The following is a 24,687-nucleotide window of genomic DNA, read 5'->3' as shown; positions in this document are numbered from 1 at the left end:
TTATTATTAATCTATTAACTAAAGCTATCACTGTCAATGCCAATATCATTGACATTGGCATTGTCACTGTCACTGAATTCTCCCTAAATGTTAATTAATGTTTTCGGCATTTATGTATTTATATATCGGAGTGTGTATGAGTGTGCGTGCGTGTGTGTGTGTGTGTTTGTATGTGTTACTGAGAGAATTATACTATAACTAAGTATTGTAAAAATGAAATTGAAATTCAAGTTCACAAGTTCACACGGGGCTGGTCTGCCGGAAACCATTTGGTCTGCAAAAAATGTTTCGAGTTGCGCATTGATTTAGTGGACGCTTAACGCTTAATAAGTATTGTTAATACATAATAATTATTACAAAAAAAAATAACAATTACACTATTAACTAATTAACGCACAGAGTGTGGGGGGGAGGGGCAGGCGGTATCTGGCTGGCTTTTAGCTCCTCCTTCTCCATTCTTACTTAAAAATAATATCAAATGCACTCGCCGGGATTCTGTGCGCAGTACTTGGGAAATAGAGCTTCAGCTTTGATACCCAGCTCGACGAGGCGATTGCGAAACAATGAAATTCGTCGAAATACTTCTGGATGCACAACATCAAAATCGTGATCATCATTCGGATCGGACCAGAGGCGTTCCGCCAATGCCGCTGCTCTCGGCCATAATCGATTGTCCAATTGATTCTCATCCACCTGCTCCGTCCACATGCACGCCTCGCCACCCAGAACCTTTATGGAATAAAGATTCAGCTATAGTAAGTTGTCTTTAAATGATGTTCAGTTACCTTACCTGTTTGCGACGCTTCTTGTCCAGACGCATGCGTTCCCAGGGACGATGCTTATAGACATTCTGCCAGGTGCGATAGGGTGAACAGGCAGCTTCACCTGTTGCCCGCCAACTGCCAAAGCCACAATCCAAATACCAAGCATCGACATGCGAGAAAATAACGTTGTAGCCATTGTCCAAGAGGTCATAGTTCTCCTGCCACGTGCTGCCGCCCCAGACTTGTACCACGAACTGACTGTTCGGCAGACACTTGGTGTTCGTCAGCGCACTGGACCAGACAACCACATGCTTGGGCGCGACATTTCCATTGGCCAGCTTCAGTCTGTGTATGAGAACAGGGAACATTACAAAGCGATCAAAGTGAACATTAGAGTGGGTCAATTTATGAATTCTACAATGAATTCTAAGTAGAATCTGTATCAATATCGAGCTTCAACTTTTTATACGTATATTTTTACTGTATGCAATCGTTTGCTCCAACAATTTAAGAACTACTGCGTGCTTTTAGGCGCTTGTATTTCTTTAACTATATTAAACAAAAGCTATTAATGCCGTTCTACTTATCCGATCCAACTAATTCTTATCTCTAAATTCCAGGGAGCGTAGTCATTATAAGTTTTATTTTAAAAATCTCTCTTTAATGATTATATAATAATATTTACGATTTTCTTCAACAATAATAATTATTTTTGAACAAAAAAATTAAACTCAAAAATAATGATTATTTTTTATCAAAAACATAAAACTTAACAATAATGATTATTTCTGATCAAAAAATATAAAACTCAATAACGATTATTTTTAATCAAAAAAATAAAACTCAAAAAATAATGATTAAAAATGATTTGTACTTTTTTTTGCTCAAAATAAAATCCAACAATAGTTTATGACTTCTGTGTTAAACTTTTTACCGATATGATTAGATATTCTTGATCTATGGCTTAATATTTTTTCTATGATACATCACATGTCCTTCAAGGACGAATTTTAAAAAGTCAGAAACTATTGTTGAGTTTTATTTTCATTAAAAAATCATTTTTAATCATTATTTTTTGAGTTTTATTTTTTGATCAAAAATAAGCATTATTGTTGAGTTTTATTTTTTTGATCAAAAAAAATTATTATTGTTAAAGAAAATCGTAAAAGTCAGCATTTTAAAAATCATGCGATAAATGCAGAGATTGTGTAATACAAAACTAAAGATTTTGGTGTAATTCGTTTTTTTCTACGTCCATTAGAAGTGAGTGATTTTTTTAAATAGTAAATAATAATAAAATAATTATTATTTACGGTCCCTGCTAAATTCATCATAAATTGACCTCTATCTGGAGTTTTTTTTTTTATGAGTTAAGTTTCACCTAACAGACAAATATTTATATAAATATCACGTATGTGGAAAAAAGGATTTCGACATTGGTTTTAGAGCCATGGTTTCTTAAGCAATTCTTCTTAGAATTCATTGTAGATTAAAATTTTTTTTACTCCATACAAATTGAGCCACTCTAGTGAACATATATGGTTTTGTGATCCTACCTAGCATTGGATTGTAGCATAAAATCACACCACAGACCACGCAGATCTGTGTCGTTAAAGTACTGCGCCCAGCAATCCAGATTCACTTCATCGCCGCCCAAGTGAAAAATGTCCGTGGGTCCCGTTAGCTGCAGGAACTCCTCGTACAGGCGCTGCATTATGAGGTAGGTGTGGTTATTTTTGGGATTCAGCTGACCGCAAGGCGGTTCGCCACAGTAAAAGCTCCATGGCTGTTGATTGATGCACAGCGACAATTCGCCGAGGCCACGTTTCGGTCCCCAATCCCAGCCATTGCCCGCATGAGCCGGTGCATCCAGCTCTAGGAGCACCTGCACGCCATAGATCTTTGCAAATTCGACAATTTCCTTGACATCCTGATCCGTATACGTCTCGCTATCCGAGTAGGCACCGTGCTCAGCCAGTTCGGGATAATGTCGTGATACATATGGAAAACTTTGCGCATCGGTTATGTGCCAATGGAAGCGATTTAGCTTGGCCAAACCCATCGCTGCAATGGTCCGTTTGATTGCCTCCACGGAAAAGAAATGACGAGAGGTATCTAACATGAGTCCACGATAGCGAAACTTGGGCACATCATTGATCAATGTGCTGGCATAGGTGTGCAACAGTCGATCCTCATCATCATACCAGATGAGCTGCTGCAGCGTGGACAGGCCATGACGTGCCCCAAAGTAGGAGTGTGCTATGATGTGCACAACAAGCCGTCTATGTTCATCTACGGATAATAAAATACTTCAATTAAAGAGCAATTTTAAGACTGTTTTTATACCCTTGCAGAAGGTAAAATAAAACTATTATAGAAGGCGTGACTGCACTTATAAAAATATATATATTCGAAAATCAACCTTCAGAACTTTATTATTTTTTGAGATATCTCAATTAATTTTAAGTATTAAGTTTTGTCTTAAACATCCCTAACCAATTTAGCTAAAATCAGATCATTATATCAAACAGCTCCCATAGGAATGACCTGTCGAAAACTAACCGTAAACGAAATAAATAATTTTTTCCACTTTCCAAAAATATTATGTTGTTTCAAAATTTTCAATCTCAAGTAATATCGTAATTAGTATAAAACAAAACTTTAAACTTGATTCTGAACCTTTTAATTTTTTTTTGTAAAAAATCAAGTAGAATTGAATAAAAATTGTATCTTGTAAAGTGACTAAGTCCGAAGTCTGACCAACTTCAAACTGTCATAACTTGATCAAAACTGAACCGATTTTCAAGCGGAATATCATTTTGATCATGATTTGGCCTTTTAATTTATTCTGCATTCAAATTTTGTTCATTTAGAAAATTTAATTATTTTCGACCAAATTTCGATTTTGATGCTAAGGGTCCCCCCTATGAAATTTCGAAAATTCAAAATTTTAAAACTCAAGTTTTCACTTTTAATCAACTCCTTATATCGTAATTAGTATAAAACAACACTTTAAACTTGATTCTGAGAACTTTCATTTTTTTGGAAAAAATCATGTGAAATTTAACAAAAATTTGGACTTGTAAAGTGTCTAAATCCGCAGTCTGACCAACTTCAAACTGTCATAACTTGATCAAAACTGAACCGATTTTCAAACGAAATATCATTTTAATCATGATTTGGGCTCTTAATTTATTCTGCATTTAAATTTTGTTCATTTAGAAAATTTAATTATTTTCGACTAAGATTCGATTTCGATGGTAAGGGTCCCCCCTTTTATATTTTCAAAAATCAAAATTTAAAATCTCAAGTTTTCACTTTTAGTCAACTCCTTTTATCGTAATTAGTATAAAACAACACTTTAAACTTGATTCTCAGACCTTTCAATTTTTTGTAATAAATCATGTTAAGTTGAGCAAAAATTTTGACTTGTAAAATGACTAACTCCGAAGTATGACCAAGTTCAAACTGTCATAACTTGATCAAAACTAAACCGATTTTCAAGCGGAATGTCATTGTGATCATGATTTGGCATCAGAATCAATTCAGCATTCAAAGATTTTTAAATTCGTTATATAAAAATATGTTTGCTCTAGGTCTAGCTATTTATTTTGATGACATACTTATTATAAAACGACATCTTAACATTTTAAAATGTTTCGAAATTGAGTTGTTGTACCGCTACGTACCGGTATTGATAACGGAACTGAAAGGAATAAACCGAAATAGAACCTTTTACCGAAACTACCGGTTTCCGATATTTGTTTTGGTTTGATTCCCTGATACCAAGCGATCTCCCATATAATGTCAAACAGTCTGCAAGGTAATAGTTCAATCATGTTTACTTACAGGTTGTGCTTAAATGATAGCTCTCATTATTATCCAGATTGAAGTTAAGTTCGCTGGACTCGTGCACCGACAGCTTCACCTGAAGACTGTCCAAATCGCCGGCACGATGCAAGCCAAATGTGGAGCTGAAGAGTGAAGCAGCTGGCGGCATTTCAGCCGGTTCAGCGTCGCTGCTGTGCTGTCTCAGCCTGGACGTAGCTTCGCTGACAGATGCGGATGCCGCCGCAGCCTCAGCTGTGTGTGTGGCATAGTCCAATCGCTGGATTTGCCGCAAGTCCTTGACAAACCAATCAAAGGCCACCTTCAGCTGCTTGGCCACCTCGCGATGCGGCGAATCCAAACGAAGCTGCACATCCTCCACAGAGAAGCGCAACGTGTGGGCGCTGATCAGTGATTTGGTTGTGGGATGTGGCCAAATGTTGATGTCACCGCAGGTCATGGAGCAGCTAATGAAGGACACACGCTTCGTATTGCCATCATTCCGGCGATAGCTTGACCTCACACATCTGTCATTCTCGCACTTGTATGTCCACGACCTTTCCACGGGTCTAAGTAGAAGTTTAAATTATGGATTAATGGACAACTAATTGACTGGCATGCTCCTCTACTTACATGGAAAAATGATTGCGATCCTTGTGATTGTGTGGACGCGTCTGTGCCTCGCTGTATGCCTGTGTCTTGATCACTCCCTGATTCCAATAGAGCACTGTCAGTATAAATATGGCGCCAGAGAGCAGCGCCAGCAAAGCACGACGCAGAGAGACGGCCAGCGACATCTTATAGAGGTACCGTAGGCTGCAAATATATATAGAACAACAATTTGTCATTCAAGACCAGAGACTGCTTATCTGTTATCAGTTGACAACATCAACCTGTGAGCTTAAATATAAATTAAATAGTTAAACAAACAATAACAAAGGTCTGTCTTTGACTTTGTCGTTGTCATTTAATGCGGGTGACCCACAAAAGAGACACAACAACAACAACAACAACAACGAGTACAACAATACACATCGAACTTTAATCAATGTTCGCGATTTGGATGACTTGAGCTTGGGCTTAGCAAGCGATAAAATCTTAAGGGAAAACCCATTTCCCCATTTCCACCCATTTGCCACAAAAGACTAGCCTCTTTTTTGGCTTGGCATTTATGACACATAAAGCGCATATGAAAATTGTTTGTCTTTCATATATATATATATATAAATCCAGACACGCAACCGTTTTGAAATTGAAGCTAGCTTAGGATTTTCCTTTGTTTACCCGCTTCGACAGCGCATAATGTGAAAGAAAAGCGTATAAAACGTTTGCTTAAATATCCTATCAATATGTTGCACGAACAACAGTTTCCCCATTTAATATGTTTAGGTACTTGGTTATAGTTACCCAAGATGCGCTTGACCAAATTGACGGATATTGTATTGCAGTTTGTATCGCATGTTGTCTAACAATATTGCAATTGATTTCAATGTAGCTAACAATACATGCAACACATTGGAGGTCACTCAAACACACATATTTTAATACAAGTTTTCAGTTTAAATTTATCCATCGAAACATGTCAAGTTCTGAGTTTGCTTTGATTGGATAGAAATAAATATGTAGCAAATAAATTTACTAGTAATGTATATAAGTTTAAAATCGAAATGTAAGAATCGGAAAAGTTGAATCGCGTTGTCGATTAATGGGCAAATAATATGAGCATCTAAATATCAAGTTTTCTCAAATCGTGTGGAAAAAATTGGCAGTGATGAAAAAAAATTTAATTTTTAATTTTGATGAAGAATCAAAATAGAGAATAAATATTGGTAAAATTGATATTCCGCAAGAAAATCGGTTCAGATTTGACAAAGTTATGACAGTTTGAATATTTGAAAAAGTTTCAAGGGAAGAATATGGGGAAAATGGACAGTGATCGATATTATGGAAAAAATAGACAGTGAAGGAAGAAAAATTACGTTTTCCAATTTTGATGCAGTATGAAAATAGAGGACAAATAATGATCAAATTGATATTCCGGAAGAAAATCGGTTAAGATTTGACAAAGTTATGACAGCTTAAATATTTTGAAAAAGTGTCAAGGGAAGAGTATGGTAAAAATGGACAGTGAGCGAAAATATGGAAAAAATAGACAGTGATGGAAGAAAAATTAAGTTTTCCAATTTTGATGCAGTATGAAAATATAGGTCAAATAATGATCAAATTGATATTCCGGTAGAAAATCGGTAAAGATTTGACAAAGTTATGCCAGTTTGAATTTCGAAAAAATGTCAAGGGAAGAATATGGGGAAAATGGACAGTGATCGATATTATGGAAAAAATAGACAGTGAAGGAAGAAAAATTACGTTTTCCAATTTTGATGCAGTATGAAAATAGAGGCTAAATAATGATCAAATTGATATTCCGGAAGAAAATAGGTTAAGAATTGACAAAGTTATGACAGATTGAAATTTTTGAAAAAGTGTCAAGGGAAGAGTATGGGGAAAATGGACAGTGATCGAAAATATGGAAAAAATAGACAGTGAAGGAAGAAAAAGTAAGTTTTCCAATTTTGATGCAGTATGAAAATAGAGGTCAAATAATGATCAAATTGATATTCCCGACGAAAATCGGTTAAAATTTGACAAAGTTATGCCAGTTTGAATATTTTGAAAAAATGTCAAGGGAAGAGTATGGGGAAAATAGACAGTGATCGAAAGTATGGAAAAAATAGACAGTAAAGGAAGAAAAATTAAGTTTTCCAATTTTGATGCAGTATGAAAATAGAGGACAAATAATGATTAAATTGATATTCCGGAAGAAAATCGGTTAAGAATTGACAAAGTTATGCCTGTTTGAATTTTGAAAAAATGTCAAGGGAAGAATATGGGGAAAATGGACAGTGATCGAAAGTATGGAAAAAATAGACAGTGAAGGAAAAAAAATTAGGTTTTCCAATTTTGATGCAGTATGAAAATAGAGGTCAAATAATGATCAAATTGATATTCCGGAAGAAAATCGGCTAAGAATTGACAAAGTTATGCCACTTTGAATTTTGATAAAATGTCAAGGGAAGAGTATGGGGAAATGGACAGTGATCGAAAGTATGGAAAAAATAGACAATGGAGGAAGAAAAATTAAGTTTTCCAATTTTAATGCAGTATGAAAATAGAGGTCAAATTAAAATCAAATTGATATACCGGAAGAAAATCGGTTAAGATATGACAAAGTTATGCTAGTTTGAATATTTTGAAAAAATGTCAAGGGAAGAGTATGGGGAAAATGGACAGTGATCGAAAGTATGAAAAAAATAGACAGTGAAGAAAGAAAAATTAAGTTTTCCAATTTTTATGCAGTGTAAAAATAGAGGCCAAATAATGATCAAATTGATATTTCCGAAGAAAATCGGTTAAGATTTGACAAAGTTATGCCAGTTTGAATATTTTGAAAAAATGTCAAGGGAAGAGTATGGGGAAAATAGACAGTGATCGAAAGTATGGAAAAAATAGACAGTGAAGGAAGAAAAATTAAGTTTTCCAATCTTGATGCAGTATGAAAATAGAGGTCAAATAATGATCAAATTGATATTCCGGTAGAAAATCGGTTAAGAATTGACAAAGTTATGTCAGATTAAAGTTTTTGATGAAGTGTGCAGTGAAGAACTGAAAGTTAAAGAGAGAAAGTTAAAAATGTTTAAATATACCCTGTATTTATGGAATATCCACCACCTTTAGCTACTTCTGAGACTTTTCCTATGCTTATCAGTTTGCTAAGCTATAAGTAATATTATTTATTATACGTACAATAAACTAGACAAACACAGCGATGTTTGCTTATCGATTTATAACTTAAATTAAGTTAACATTGATGGTCATATGCGACTTTAAACTGTGTCAATTACCACATAGAGAAACCCACCCACATATGAGCACATTCAGGGACAGGTCGACAAACTGGTGACTAATGTACACCTACATAGATGTAGGTGTGGGTGTAGTTGTAGTTATAGGTGGTTGCTAAATTCATATAGCCTGCGGTATATAGACACACCCTGTGGTGTTGCAAGTCCTGCGTGTTACAGTTTGAAAATATGAAAAAGAAAAAAAAAATAAATACTTGGTACAGGAGCCGTAACACGTGCCACAAAGTCCACAATTTGTTGCGCCCTGTCAATAGCAAATGGTCAGTGGTATAAAAAAACAAGACGTGTTATTACAAACGGGGCAAGTGCAACATTTCAACAGCCATACCTTGTGCATAATAAATCAAGTGTGTATGCATAATTAATGCTACCAAAAAAAAACAACTAAGAGTATTGGCAACAGTCGCAATCATTAGTTACTTTGCTCGTACTAAAACTAATTGTGATTCAGACTCAACTACAAAAAAGTGTAGCATACTTTCTAGCGCTTAACTCTTACCCGTAGCGCGTGCGCAGAGTTGCGCTCCGTGACCAAAAGCGACAAAAACAATCCATCATCGAAGGGTACGAGCCTCATCTGTCTCAATAAGGACACAAGGAGACCCCTCTTGAAGAGTTGAAAGGCAGCTGTCACTGCTTTCGTCACAGTCTTCTTTTCAACTGTAGCCACAACTGTTGTTCTTGGATGAATTGACAATTTCTCTTGCACAAATGTAAAATTAAGCCACTTACACGCACACACACATGTGGCGAATGAAGCCAACTATAAAATAATATACGAAATTTGTGACAACTTGGTAGATTTGGCGCGCGCGACTCTCAAGGTGTAAGTTACTACTATCAGTTGCACGGATTTGTTTTCTTGCTTTCCCTTATTGTTTTATTTTCCAAGATTTTCCCAGTTGGCAGGCCGATTGGCTGACTGGCTGACTGAGTTGACATGGAGCTAGAGCACACACAAATGCTGGTCCCAAAAATGGCGTGCAGGCATTTACATATGTTCTTGAAACCAGCTGCCATTGTTGCTGAGCTGCTGGACGCGTTTACAGTGTGTGTCCAAAATATTGAGCACACCTGTCGCCATATCAAAATTCAATTATTCGTCATGCATAACAATTAGTTCCACAATAATTACACACATTGGGCAGCATTGAATTTAATTAATGATTTTAGTGGAGTATTTCCATTCAAAATATATTTTTCAACAGAAACAGCTTGTTCAGTTTGTTAAATAGAAGTGGAACTTCTAAAGTATTTCATGACTAAACTGTTTGTTTTTTCCTTACTAAGCATCAGTGCCGCCATTTTAGCTTTTTCTTGTTAGATTTAGCTTTTTTTTTAATACTTAAACATTTTTTAAGTCTATATATATAAATTAAATATAAAAACTAGTGATGTAAAAATATATCGAAATATCGACAACTCGATTTTCGCGGAAGCGATTGTCGAGTAGTTCAACTCGATGATTTTCTGGACGATCTATCCAGTAGATTAAATCGATTTCCATGAAAAATCGAAAACTTACTGGTTCTTGTTCATTGTAGAAAAAAAAAATTAAAATATTATCAAGGTTTGAATTAGGCATGAAAACGATGCAAGAAAAATAATATTTCTAAAAAAAAGTACGAGTGTATTTTGTGATAAAAAAATTTTTTTTAAAAAAAACTCGATATTTGCAACTCGATCTACTATTTTCCGATATGTCGACAACTCGATGCGTATTTTTGGTGACTTTCTATTTCGATATAAAACTCGATCTAAAGTTTGGATTTACATCCCTAATAAAAACAATATAATTTATTTGTGTTATATACAAATAATAAGTAAACTCGCTTATAACAGCAACATTTAAATATTTACTAATAAATTTCTATTATAAAAATTGTAGACTTGTCAATATATTTTAAATTAAAATAAATAATCAAATTCGCTACGCAATATTTATTTAGTTTTCTGTTTCCATTGCTCAATATGCGGTGCATCGACTGTTGCTTTGAGTCGCATTATTATTTATGGTCGCATGCCGTGAAAAACGACAGTTGGCGACAAGTGTTGTTCAAATGGCATGCACGGTTGCCACAACAACAACACCAACCATATACTCAAAACAAATAAGAGGTGCTACTTTAAAATGTGATCAACTTGAAGATATCCTTTTGTTACAAAAAAAAAATACTTTTCTCTTGCAACATATTTGAAAAAAACATGTTATTTTTTTTTAAATTTAGTATATACTCAAAAAAAAAATATGATCATCTTGAAAATATCCTTTTGTTAAAAAAAATCCTTTTCTTTTGGAACAGACTTAAAAAAAAAACATGTTATTTTATTTTCAATATAGAAAAAGTAATTAAATATTGTATTAAATAGCAAGTGTTGAGAAAAAAGTCTCAAGCTCTCTTAAATATATAATCTGTTAAAAAATTTTATTGAAATTTGACAAACGAATAATGCCATTTCTAGTTTTGTGACTCTGAAAATCTGCCCGAAAAATTAAATGTCTGGTTCTTTAGTTCGGTTGTTTTCAAATGAAATTGTGCTTAAAATCTCTAGAAATTTTGTGGAGCACATCTAAAAATTTTACAAAGAGCAGCAAAGCAATTTTGTCACTTAAAAATAGAATAAATTTGTCTATGTCATAAGTATACAATAGTTTCTACGAGTAATATACAATTAAGTAAATTTATGTTTACAGGGTACATAAAGCAGTTGGCGCTCAATTTGATGTGAAACGCGCAGGAACCGCACACATATGAGCATAAAACACACACATGCACACACATACACACACATGTACAGTCACACATTAGAAGAATTCACATGCAGACATGCAGAGCACACAAAAAAGAGGAAGCTCAATACAAATAGCTGTGCTTGGCGGCCTTTATTATGGCCGTTGAAAAGGGAAAGCTGCTTTCAAAAGCAACAGCAAAATGGCGGCAAAAATTGTAACAGGCGCACAGCAAATGGCAACAACAGTAGCAGCAGCAAAAACAACAAAACAACAGCAACAAAAACGAAGGAATTGGTTGGACGTTGCCGAGTATGCAACGAAGCAACGCAGTCGGGTTTGCCCAACAAACTTCGTCGTGCCGCATGGCAGACACAACAGACACACACACACACACACACACACACAGCAAAAGGATAAGCCAAGTCAGCCTGGCCAAAAGCAGACTGCCAGCTAGTCAGCCAGCCAAGCCGGGACTCAGTTGCAGCAGCACTACGCATTTGCCAAGACGTACGCCGTAAACACGACGCGATGAGACACGGTTCACAGTTCAAAAGCCAGCCACTAAATAGGCAACAAAAATAGAAATAGTAACACTTGTAGTTGATGTTGTTCTAGCAGTTGTTGGTTGGTTAGTTGGTTAGTTGGTTAGCTGGTTAGCTGGTTACCTTGGCCATCGATCGCGGCTTGCGTTGTTTGCGTGTCAGGCTGACGTACATTACGTATACGCAAGGACTACAGTGGCAGGCATGTTGTCCTTGGTTTAGTCTAGCGCTTGCAGCGTTACATTTTTAAGTGTATTAGTGTTTAGTTAACATTCGACACAGGTGTGTGTGTGTGTGTATTTTGTGTTGTTATTGGCGTTGGCTAATCGTTATGCAATCGCTCTAACTTTAAGCCATAAGTGGAAATATGTCTTTGAAACGTTATGCAATTCTCGCGGCGGTCAGTCAACAGCAGCAACAACCGCCATACAATGCAACAGTCATGTCAACAGCAACGTCAACGCCAACGACAGCAATAGCAACAACAATGGGCACAACATCTTTGCCCGCCAGCAGCGAGGAGCTGGAGGATGAGGAAGAGGAATCGCCATTGCATTCTACCTACTATCAAGGCGGCATGGGACTCTATAATCAGCAGCGTGGCGGAGCAGCAGCAGCAGCAGCAGGAGGAGCAGGTGGTGGCATCTCACTACTTAATGGCGCCGCTGGCTCTAGCATTGGCAGTGGCAGTGGCATCCACCATGGAGCAGCTGGTGGCAGCGGTTCACAGAGTTACGCTCATGTTGTCAATGGCAGTGTGAATCTTTTGCTTGGCGGGTGAGTGACGCCGCTTTGGCAGCTGCTTTATTCATTTGCCATGATTCATTTATAAGCAGTGCAGTTAGCCAAGTTCTGTTGCAACAGCCAGAGACAGACTGGTAACTGGGAATATCAGTCAAGTCAAGTCAGCCCACAGGCAAGCTGATAAACTTTCAATTATAAATGCAAGATTTGTCAAAAGTGAAAATCTTTATATTTTGGAAAAATTTTGCCTATTGAATTCATTTTAAGTTGGTGAATTTAAGTCCAATAAAGTGATAAAATATAATTTTAAAATGCTTAGCCCAAACGCAACGTTAATAATTACATATTTTGAAATCCGATAAGATAGGAAGTGAAAACCGGAACAGGCCTGAATATCTGTTAAATATCTAAATCTTTGACATTAAAGGAACTTCAAAATTTAGAACGTTTGTTTTTAAAAACATTTCTTTTCCAAATCTCTAGAGATTTCTGTAACACACCTAATTAAAATAATTTTATATTTCAATTAACAGTTTGCCTTGAATTTTGAAAATTATAAAATTATTTAATGAAAGTTTCCCACATTTTGAAATTTTTTTTTTTTTATATATAGTAATATGACTATTAAATTTTCAATTTTTTAATATATAGCTAGGAAAATTATAATTTAAATATTAGATATAATTAATTATGAATATAATTGAAAGTTCCAAACATAATAGACAGCTTTTTAACCAAATTGAAATCTCTTTATCTTCCAATGACAAATTTATAATTTATAGCATACTTTTTGGCGTTCCATAAAGTTAACGAATTCGAATTGGTAATTGCCTTATCTTGTACTTTATCGACTGGCAAAGTAGCTTGACATAAATTAAATTAAATGGCTTTTCGTAATTTCCCTAATTGTGCATAATTCTCGACATTTGCGGATGTTATGACACGAGTATTCCATCATCATTGTTGGTACTCTGCTGCTGCATAGATCATGTATATGATTTATTAGCCAGCTGAAAATTAATAACATCAAAAATTCGTACAAGTCTTCTGGGGAAGTTAGAAGCATGTCTTTTCTTCTTTTTCTCAACTGGAAGGACGAGAGCTTATAATAAAGTAAACATATTTATAATTGCGCGATTTTTCTCTTGTTACATTACTCTTTCTTTTGGTTGAAAATGTGTCATGGTTCGCTTATTAAAATTTATTTTTATGCAACACGAGCTGCAGAAGAAGAGGAAGAGCGGCACTAAAAAATGGGTTAACCAAAAATAAAGCCAAAATTGACAACAAAAATGTTTATGTCTGTAAACAGCATGCGCTTCGAATCTCGTAACTTTATTTTAACTACATTTTTATCGATCGTCTATAGCATGTCAATGAATTTCCCCCACCAGTTGTTGATAGTTTTAGACACGCCCCCCGTTCGCTTTACTCCCCTTTAACGCCAACCTTTTACCTCACTTTTTTTTTGGGCCTTTAATGAACCGTTGACATGCAAGAAATTGCGTGAGGCGCTCGGAAAATGAGGAAAGCGAGCAAAGAGAAATGAGTGGCAGAAAGGCGCTGAAAGGAAAACAAAAAAAAAACTAGGCAAAGGGGCGGGCAAAGGACAAAGGACAAAGAACACATAGGCAGAACGACAAGTGTGCCGCATTATGTTGCATTTAAAGCGGATTAAGTGACATCATTGATTTGTGTAACGTGTAACAGATTTGAGGAACTCACAAAACGAGGTTACGACGCTTCAAAATTGCTTTTTTTATCATTTTCATTATTATGGTTAATAGAACTTTGTCAGTTTAATAGCAGAAAAAATCAATTTTGATTCGAATCAATTTTTACCAAATATATATAGTTTACCCTTTTGTGTAGAATTGGGTAGAAAATAATCGACAATGTCTCTATGAAATAAATAATATGTGAAACTTGAAATAGAATTATCGGACAATAAATCATATATATCTTTCTTTTATTGATTACTTATTATTATATTTAATTGACACTGCAAATTTCGACTAAATTATATATTACTTAGTATGATTGCAAATTGAATTTAATATTAAATCTTCTACTTAGTTATTCAAAAAAAAAAAACACAATGCAGATTTAATTAAATTATTCCCAATAGCTTAATAATTTAATCAACTTTCAAATGAAAATTGTCAATCTAAATAAACATTAATAGTAGCAATTCTTTTGTCAATTCAAGCTTGGCCAACTATAAATTATCTATAATTGCAATTCAAGAAGTTGTTGACATTGTTCGGGGAAATATTGAAAATAGTATCTGAAGTAGCGTAATTGTTGCTTGTTATCACAAAAAAACACAACATTCAACATTTCGTGTTACGCATTCCATTTATCTATTTTGTGGGCCAATATTGCCTTTGGGCCAAACACAATAGAATGTTACATATACACAAACGTATTCACTAAGGCATTCACATATATACACTGAAAAAAAAGACAAACTTCAAAAATCAAGAACATTCATCTTAAATATTTTGTTCTTTTAATAAGATTATTTTAAGACCAAAATGCTAAAGCTAAGATTATTAAACTAAAAAATCTTAAAATCTTAATATAATATAAAAAAATATAAATAACATTTATAAAATTATTAAAACAGAATAAAATATAAAAAAATCTAAATTTAAAAAAATTATATACATAAAATAATTTTTATTTTTTTATTTTTTAATTTTAATTTTAAGAACATTTATTCTTAAATTAAGAAGATGTGCTCTCTTAATTTAAGAATTTTATGTTCTCGACGCATTTTTTAGACCAAAAATCTTAGTTCTGAGACCAAAATCTAAATTTTAGAACATTTTTTTTATCAGTGTACATATTCTCATTGTATGTGTACATCTTTGTGAGTTGTTAAGCAAAAATTAATAAGAGAAAAATTGGAATTAAATTTCGTAATGAATTCGATTGCTACAATCACATAAATAAATATGTGCTCCATTCCATATACCGTGTAGTTTATAAGGATGGAGTTAACACTACACAACATATTAAAAATAAATAAAGTACATATTTTAGTCTTTAACTTGATTCGAGCTAAGCTGAAACTGTCTGACCAAAGGAAATTTGAATTCTTTGAACGATATTTGTTAAATTTCTTAGTCATTACAGGGTATACAAAAGTGCATGCATACAGCTAATCTGTGATTTTTTGCAGGTCGATGCTGTGTCTAGTGACAACAATTTTGTGTGTAGTTTGCTATTGTTGTCATCGCAATATCAAAAAACGTACTGAGGCTGCCTACAGACAGCAACAACATCAATGGCTGGAAAACGATCCCAACATGGAAATTTATAGCGTAGAACAGGTAAGTAAATGCCTAATAGACCTGTAAACCTATTGATCACTATCGATTATGGATCATCACAATCTAAAACATAAAATGGCTCTTCTATATTTTCGATTCGTTTCTATCATATCGGAATTTCAAGCACAAATTAAGTGAAATATTGTTGAGTCGTGTTCTTAGCCCAATTGGCTTTTATTAATGTGGTCAATTGAGTTGCGCATTTAAAATAAAGCAACATAACTGAAGAGTTGCCTTGGCTTAACTAATGAAGATTTATGCATTAAACAGGTGCGATAAAAAACAAGGGAAGAGTTAATAAATAAATAAATAACACTAAGCAAAGTCTAAAGACACAAAAAGGCCGCAATTGTTGCTGATGTTGGAAATGGACATTGGAGGGCATCACTTGGCACTTGGCATTGTGATCTCTCTGCTCTCCTTGCACTAAGTTGTTGGCCCTTTGGTTCTACCACACTTACATTTACACCGCGCTCTTATTGTTGTTTGTTGGCCCAGTGGGAAATGGCAACGTTAGCGTTAGCAACCGGCTGGAGCGTAAATCAACGTTAGCTTAACCCATGTCAGCCAATGTTGTCAACGGGAGTAAGCAGTTGGGTCGATTAGAAGTGCCACAACCACAACCATCTCCACAGCCAACACAACACAACACCGTTCTTCTTACGGAAATTAATAAATTTATTATGTGTGCAATTTAAACTTTTTTTATTTGTGCAGCGTTAATTTCACTTCGCCGACTAAATTATCACAATTTATTGCATTGCTCTTTTATTTATCTATTTGGCTTTTGGGCGTGTCAAACATTTCTGTGATTACATTTGCTTGTCCCTATTATGTTTACTTAATTGATAGCTAAAACACAAATGTATGTACAATTAATTGCAACACAACTGAAGAAATTTATGTTTTGTTGTCTTACTAGCAGAGACTGCAAATTATCGTTATTGATCAAAATTTCAACCAAAAATATCAACTATTAGAACAATTTCAAATTTTGTCTTAAATATACCAAATTTTTTGTATTTACAATACTTTACAAACAGCTAAAAAACCTAAATTTTAAACTTTTTAAAGAAAAAATCACTTTTTATGGTTATTTAAAGACTTTTATTTTACACAACTAAAGATATATATTTTTTTTTGTTTTACTAGACGTCAAAGATGTTAAAGACTTTTATTTAATACAACTTAAGAATATATTTCTATTGTTTTACTATACGTCAAACTTTTATCACTTATACAAAACTCAGCAGATCTTTGATACTTAAATTGTTTCCATATTAATAAAAGGTTTTTCCAAAAAAAAAATTGATTTTATTTGACATTTTAAAAAATAATTTAATAGGTCATTTTACACATTTCTCTTTTAAAAAAATTTTAATTTGAATTTTTACATCAAATAAAATATGTGAAAATTCGCATCTGATTCTAAGACGCTTAACATATTTATTAAAATTATATAGCACTTATAATAAATTTGATTAGTAAATCTAAAGTCAAACATTTTCCTAGATTGCAAAATGTCTTTTTTATATACGGTGTATTAATATACATATTATACAGGGTCATTTTATTTTCAAAGTTATTGACGTAACGTATTGTATCTCCTTGCTTCGAACTCAAACTACACTCAGAAAAATATGCCATCCTAAAATTAGGTATGACCGTACTTGAATTTATACCGTTTCGTTCTTAAAATTTTAAGATTGCAGTACTAAAAATCTTGAATTAAGTATGAATCGATCTTAAATTTAGAATTCTGACCAATAAATCTAATTTTAAAATTTCCGGACTTGCGAAAACCGAACTTGAAGTAAGATTTTTATTCACAACTTTAGAAATTCCGAATTTAGACAGCTTTTGAGATTGTATGTACTTGAAAATTGGGTGTTTTAAGTACGAAAATCTTAACTTTTTTTTCTGAGTGTAGATATATATTATTTCTTTATTTATTTAAGTAGGATCAAACAAGAACAGTTGATTAAAATTAACATAAAAATATTATGAAAAATATCTGTAAACTATAAATTTAAAATGAAAATTATACATTAATAAATCATTTTCAATTTGTTTAAATACTTTATTATATAAGAGTTTATATTTAATCTATTTCAGTGCTATGAGACATCTGGCCTATTTCTGGGCGACTCAACGGACGGATTGTCCGCTCTGCCGGCGCTGCATCATGAGCCGCCGCCTTCATACGATGCTGTTGTGTTGCATGAACAGCAGTTGCTGCAGCAGCAGCAACAACAACTGGAGGAGCAGCAATTGCAGCTGCAGCAACAGCAATTGCTGTTGCAACGTGTCTCCCCGCCGCCTGGCTATCGATCCACGCTCGATATCAGCTGTCTGCAGCAAGTGACGTCTGCTGTGGCAAGTGCCGGTGGCAGCGTGGATGCAATTGCTGGCAGCAGCTGTGGCAGCAACAGTGCAGCTGTCGGCGATGCCTTGGCGAACAAGCAATTGCGTCGCACGCTGAATGCCCAATCCTGTTGCTCGCTGCAACGTGCCGAGGTGGAGAGCATGTGGAATGCGGCGGCAGCAGCTGTTGTGGCAAGGAATCACAATGGCAATGGCCAGGAATTGGAGATGTATATGGCATCATCAGCATCGCCGCCATTGCCGTTGCAGGCATTGCAGGCACGCAAGAATGCACAGGCGGCAATGAGATTGAACAGCTTTGGTCGACGCTATTTGCAACAGAGTCAGCAGCACATGCAACAACACAGTCACTACAGACGCGGCTGTCCGCTGTGTGGCAAGTTTCGCTATGCGGCCGAGGACGAAATGTTGGCGGCATCCGTTGAAAGCGGCCTGGAACAGTGTGATGACAACGACAATGTGGCAAGTGGGGCAAGTGTTGAAGAGCAGCTGCAACAACAACAGCAACTGGTCTTAACAGCTGCTTGTCCAAATGGCAATCAAATTGATGCTGAAGCTGATGCAGCAAATGGAAATGTGGTGGACATCATCACAACTGAAGCTATAGCTATCGATGCTCCCAATGCTGACATAGACGAAAATGACAATAGCAGTGAGATGTCAACTGCCATATCAGGTGCGGCAGCTGTGGCAGCTGAGGCAACAACAGTCGCCACCACCCTGGATATTAACAACATCAATGAGAATGGCATCATCAGTCTGGACATGAGCAAAATCATTGACATTTCGGGACTGCCCACATATGAGGGAGCCCTGAAACTCGAATCCAGTGGATATGTCTGATAACTCACAATTGCAAATGTCAAATGTCAAACATTTCAAATGTATGATTAGTTCAAAATATCTACCAAATGATAAATCTATCACGAATGTGCTTTATTTTATAAAAACAAATTAAAACAAACATTTAAACAGTTGTTGTTGATGCAGTTTTAGGCATTTCCCCATTTGTTAATTAAATCTCAATTGCCTGAACTACGAGGGTGGGCTGATAAGTCATTGGCCTAGCTTCGCAAATGCTTCTTATTTTAATGAATACTTTATTCTCTATGTTCTTTATGCTTAAGAATGTTCAAGGACCTCAAAATAGGAGTTTTTCATTAAAAACTCTTTTCACCAATCAAATTCTATTTTTAATTTTGGAAATATTTAATAAATAAATCAATAATTAATCATTGTTGATTACAATATCCAATATAAATTTTAATTTAAAAAAGTTTTGTTTATCTACTTGGGTCAATGACAATAAACCCACCCTATTAATTGGTTCAACAAGAACAACAACAACAATGATCTCAGAAATGATTGATTAACTCACATATTTTAAATTGTAGCTGTTAGTTGTAAGTTCACATATCCCCATAAAAGTATGTAAATGTTTGTTCCCAGACCAAAGAATAAATATATCAATAAATGAAAGATACTCAAACATGTCCCACTGAACCACTAACAGAGCCTTCACCCTTAAAGCCAATCCGATTGATTTTGTATTAAATATAACGAACCCAAAGTCACATGGCAACTGACAAGTCAAATGGCGACAAGTACGAGTACTTGGAAAAGTATTCTCCTATTCCTGGAATTATATAAGTACACACACATGCAGGCAGATGTTTTGTGTCTGCCTCGTTTAGCAAGCAGTCTGTCCCACGAGGGTGACAAACCGAATGGAAGACCGCAAACAAATCGGATGTAATGTAAAGCCGGACTTGGACAATGAAACTGCCACAAAAGCGAGGGCAGAACTTATAGCGAACATAACACTTAAATAAAAATGGTAACAAGCTACTTGTTAGTAGCTCTCATCATTTTTGTATACCCTTTAATCATTCAAAATGGGAATATTCACTTTTGCAACAAACTCTCGAATTTCATTAATATAATTACAAATATTTTTTAGCCAGTTTTCTTTGGAAATATGAAATTATTATTTAACTTAATTTACAAAATCGATAAATCCTATTACTATTCAAGAAATTAAATTATTTACAATGTTTTATTGTATTGTTTGAATTTTTTATAATTAGTAGTAAATAAATTCTAAATATGGATATATGAAATTATTATTTAATTTAATTTAAAAAATCGATAAAACCTATTACTATTCAAGAAATTAAATTATTTACAATGTTTTATTGTATTGTTTGAATTTTTTATAATTAGATTGATTTGATTTTATGCTAGTATTTATTATATAAGAAAAATAGTTCTACGTATTTGGCAAATTTCATAAATTATAGATGAGCACAAAAGAACAGAGCTAATAACAGGGTATCTGCTAGTCGAGTACACTCGTCCAAAGCCCGCTTGTACACATTTAACATTTATGGGCAGCTCAAAAAAAAGGGTTCGCTTAGAAGGCAGCCTTGAAATGAAAGCGGGCAGCAGGGGAGGTGGGAGAAAAGAGGGGGGAGGGTGAAGAGAGGAGGGGGAGGGAGCAGGCAGACAGTATGCCATGAATGTAATTATGCATGCATTGCGTGGCACACAATCTAACGGGTTGTGGAATTCATTTTCGCTTGAGTTTTTGCCTTGATGATCAACAGGAATTTTTTTAATAAGAATTGTTTTTCCCGGCATTTGTTTGCTGTCAAATATGCATTTATACTTAACATCTTATCAGCTTGGAATGACCTATAAATGATCCGCTGATATTTATTCGTTCTAAACATTTTCTGTATTCGTTTTATTTATGTTTTTCATACATCTTCGTTTACGATGTGCTAAAAATAGGGTTAACCAAATGCCGACAACCCCAATTGCATGTTTGTCCGTCTCTCTCAGTCTCTCAGTTTCCCAGTTTGTCAGTCTAGTTTGGTTAACGGCTCATGATCTCATGACCAAAGAGCTGACAATGCGGCCCGCTTGCGATGGATTATCCATTTGCCAACAGGGCGTATGCTTAACCCCAATGGCAGCAACGTATGCGCAATTTCATTTGCAGTTGTTCAATAATCGCTCTGCTGACAGCTTATATATATTTCGCTATTTCTGAGCAAACAACAAAAGGCAAACTGAATGATTTCGAATTTATTGTATGATATTGTTCAACACCTTTTTGCACATACCGTCGCACTAGCAGCATTTCTCAATCAATCAAATTACACAATTGCAGCACAAAAACACAAGAATCATATAAACAAATTGGCAATAAGCACATGTTTATTTTAGTTTCGATAATTAATTTTGTTTGCTTTTTATTAATATTTTACGATGGCAAATAAAAATGCACATAATATTCAGTTGGAACGCGCGTAGCTTATAATTGCAACTGAAAATGAAAATGAAATGAAGCGCTGCGTTGGTGGCACAACAAGTGAGGCAGCCACACACACTCACACACACACACACACACACAGTCAGCTGAGCTGCTGAGCGTAGACAACAGAGGCAACATCGCCCATCACCAGAGAGAGCAACAAACGGCGTCCGTGCTAATATGCAACCTAGACAAAATAGAGCGTAGACTTGTGGGCCTCAATATACATACATATATATACACAGAGCGAAAATATCAAGAATTTTGTCCTAAAAATGCCACTTTTCGAACTTAATTTCTCACTAATGAAAATACTGAGTTCGAGGTTTTCGATACTAATTCAAGTACAATATCTTAAAGAATTAAAGAATTTTAGTTTTTTTGAAATAAACTGTATAAAAGTCCTTAACATTCTGAAACTGATTAAAAGAACATATTAAAATATGAATATGATACTTGATACTAAAAACTTCACTTAAAAACGTGTACACTTGATTTAAATATATTCGTATTTATTTCTAGTACTTTGGGAGTTTTACTTAATACAAGATTCTTTGTTCTTATATTACGAATTTTAGTATTTGGTTAAAGAATTTGTAATAAAAATTAAAACAGAATTGAATGTGAAATTTAAAACAGGTTTATGAAATGTCTGAAAATAACAGTTTTTATCCAGAAAGTTTTAATATAAGGATTAAACCTTGCAAGCTCTGATTTTTATACTTATTTTCAGTAATTCGTACTTACATCAAGTATAAATTTAATCGAAAAATCTTAATTAATACTTAATTCGATTTCATTCGAACTTTATTTCAGTACGGCATTTTTTCTCTGTGTATAGCATAGCTATGTAAGCCGAGAGATGGCGCCACGAACTGCGCAGCGGCATCGACAACCATTTGACCCCCTGACCCTCTGCTACTGGGCTTGTCTCTTTGACTGCTTCGATTTATTAATACAATATCGGGTGTTCGATATGAATGCCATGTGCCTCATGGTGCAATGTGCCATTTTTAATTGCCGTGTTATAAAGCAATTTAAACAAAAGGCATTAATTTAAATTATTGTTTTTAGCTGAGCGACTAGTGTGTGTGTGAGTTTTTGAAAGGAACTGTGTGTGTGTGTGTGCTGTGTGTATGTGTGTAAAATATTTCTGAGAGTGACGACGGGACGTGTTTAAAAATAGCCAATGGGGTTTGTGTTTTTGTTTTTGTTGTTGTTGCTGTTGCTGTCAATGCGGGCGCCACAAGGGAAGCATAAAAACAAAGCGGCAAATTATGTGACCCGAAAATTGAGAGAAAACAAAAGAGAAAATGACTTTAGAAAAAAAAAGTGTGAGGAAAGAGAGGAACACTCTTACTAATACCAAGTTTATAAGGCAGCTAAAACGTAACCAAAATATTTTTAGCTTACTATTTAAAGTGTTCATAAAAGACAACTAATTGTGTGCTTATATATACCATATCTTAGAGTTTAAGATATCATTTATCAGCTTATTTAAAAATCCGCTGATTTTATAAAAAATTCAGAAGTGTTTACACTACAATTTAAATGGACTTAAAAAAATAACGACAGGTTTAAAAAGCAAGCTTTCGTTAATCAAAAATGAGAATAAATTCAAAACGATTTAAGCTGTCGTATAAACTTGGTATGTTCCTATTTAATTAGATTTAAAAACATTTGAAATTAATTTTGTATTTTGTTTTTGTATTCAAAAATATATGTAAGTATGCATTTGGAAATAAAACAAATAATTATAAATATAAATAAATAAGAGGTTAAGAGTGTACACTGTACATATTTCTGTGATGTTATCAGCAAATTGCAGAAGCAAAAACAAAAAGGAAACCAACCGTTAGGGGACTTTTCATAAAGTAAATGCCGCAACTGAAACAACAGCAGCTCAAAAGGCGATTGCTTAAGACAAAAACAAAAACAACAACAGCTGAGTGAAGTTACACACACACCCATAGGCACATGTATGAAAGTTTACATGTATGTAGATTATAATAACAAGTACAGCTTACTTGTGACGCAAGCACAAGCACAAAAGAAAGGCACAAAAAAACTGAAAATAAGTGCGAATAGCCCAAAAATCGAAAAGATAGCCAAAAACACACAAAACAACGGACTTCAGAGACATTTAAGAAGGAGGAGGGAAGAAAATCAAGAAACTTAAGGCACACACACACACATGTAGTTAACATTTCAAGATACTTACCCACACCGCAATTTGAAATGCTCTTTGCATGTCCTGATTTTATCTGTGACACCGATGCCGATGCTTCTCGGGCTGAGCCGTAAATCCCAAAAGCGTAAGTTTTGTTTTTGCGGTAGCGGGCGGTTGGAGATGGAGGTGGCGCGACAGGTTAAGAGTGCGGCGGGGTTTAAAGCTGATTAGACACAAAATGAGTGCGTTTTGTTGACGTTTAGCGGCTTTGTGCGTGTATGTAAGGCCCTCACTGTGTAACTAATTATAATATTACATATTCATGGCTTGCATTATTATTATTTACACTAAAAATTTACACATTTCGTCTGCGCGTAACTTTTTTTTGGCGACTGGTGTGGAAGATTGCCACCCGCTGTAAAGGCTGCCACCCTGCAAAATTTCCCGATCTGGCTTGATTGTTTGTACTTAAAAAAATAAGTACAATTCCGAAATTGGGTGTTTTTCATTTATGTACTTCATTTCGGATTTTTTTGGCTAGAAATTTTTTTTAATATTTCCAAAATTTTTGTAAGAATTTTCTCGGAAGCTTTTCAGCCAGAAACATCTATTTTTCCTCTAAAAAGTTGACAGCACTGCTTAAAATCGAAGCTCTACCGATTCCCAAGACAATAGCTATCGCAAGTTCACTAGCTATCGATAGGCTCACCGTCCGTTCAAATTGAAAGTATTTAAATTATTTTCTCGCAAAATGTATTTTCAAGATAAGCATATCTTTGAGCTAGGTGTTGATACAGTATTTATTAAAGTACTAAGCTTAAGTATAGTTACAATTTTATAAATATTATTGGCAATTGAATTGTCCCTAGAACAAAAAGCTACAAAGTGATGGTATTTGAAATTTCCGGAAATTCCCATAATCAAATTGATCTAAATGTTT

At 34.6% G+C, this 24,687-nt stretch overlaps 2 protein-coding genes across 2 annotated transcripts; one reads left to right on the top strand and one right to left on the bottom strand.

Annotated features, from left to right (window-relative positions):
* Positions 1-300: 300 nt before the first annotated feature.
* Positions 301-24,192, bottom strand: LOC117784333 (probable beta-hexosaminidase fdl). Its single transcript, XM_034622041.1, has 6 exons — positions 23,799-24,192; positions 5,226-5,408; positions 4,614-5,161; positions 2,321-3,056; positions 791-1,109; positions 301-729 (listed from the first exon to the last, which is right to left on the bottom strand). Exons 2-6 carry the CDS (start codon positions 5,387-5,389, stop codon positions 475-477), a joined length of 2,022 nt encoding a protein of 673 aa, XP_034477932.1. The 5' UTR covers positions 5,390-5,408; positions 23,799-24,192; the 3' UTR covers positions 301-474.
* Positions 12,279-19,430, top strand: LOC117785943. Its single transcript, XM_034624225.1, has 3 exons — positions 12,279-12,568; positions 15,723-15,873; positions 17,989-19,430. The coding sequence occupies exons 1-3, from the start codon at positions 12,279-12,281 to the stop codon at positions 19,099-19,101; spliced, it is 1,554 nt and encodes a 517-aa protein (XP_034480116.1). The 3' UTR covers positions 19,102-19,430.
* Positions 24,193-24,687: the final 495 nt, after the last annotated feature.

The sequence above is a fragment of the Drosophila innubila genome, assembly GCF_004354385.1.
Source record: "Drosophila innubila isolate TH190305 chromosome 2R unlocalized genomic scaffold, UK_Dinn_1.0 1_C_2R, whole genome shotgun sequence".
NCBI lineage: Eukaryota > Metazoa > Arthropoda > Insecta > Diptera > Drosophilidae > Drosophila > Drosophila innubila.
Note: the sequence above shows the minus strand (reverse complement) of the source record. Positions and strands in the feature narration are given on the sequence as shown.

Coding starts and splice junctions, on each gene's coding strand:
- LOC117784333 (XM_034622041.1), bottom strand. CDS start 5,389: ATGTCGCTGGCCGTCTCTCTGCGTCGTGCTTTGCTGGCGCTGCTCTCT. Junction 3,057..4,613: donor CTATCATTTAAGCACAACCT/GTAAGTAAACAT, acceptor TATTATCCGTAG/ATGAACATAGACGGCTTGTT. Junction 730..790: donor ACAAGAAGCGTCGCAAACAG/GTAAGGTAACTG, acceptor TATTCCATAAAG/GTTCTGGGTGGCGAGGCGTG.
- LOC117785943 (XM_034624225.1), top strand. CDS start 12,279: ATGGGCACAACATCTTTGCCCGCCAGCAGCGAGGAGCTGGAGGATGAG. Junction 12,569..15,722: donor GTGAATCTTTTGCTTGGCGG/GTGAGTGACGCC, acceptor GATTTTTTGCAG/GTCGATGCTGTGTCTAGTGA. Junction 15,874..17,988: donor AAATTTATAGCGTAGAACAG/GTAAGTAAATGC, acceptor AATCTATTTCAG/TGCTATGAGACATCTGGCCT.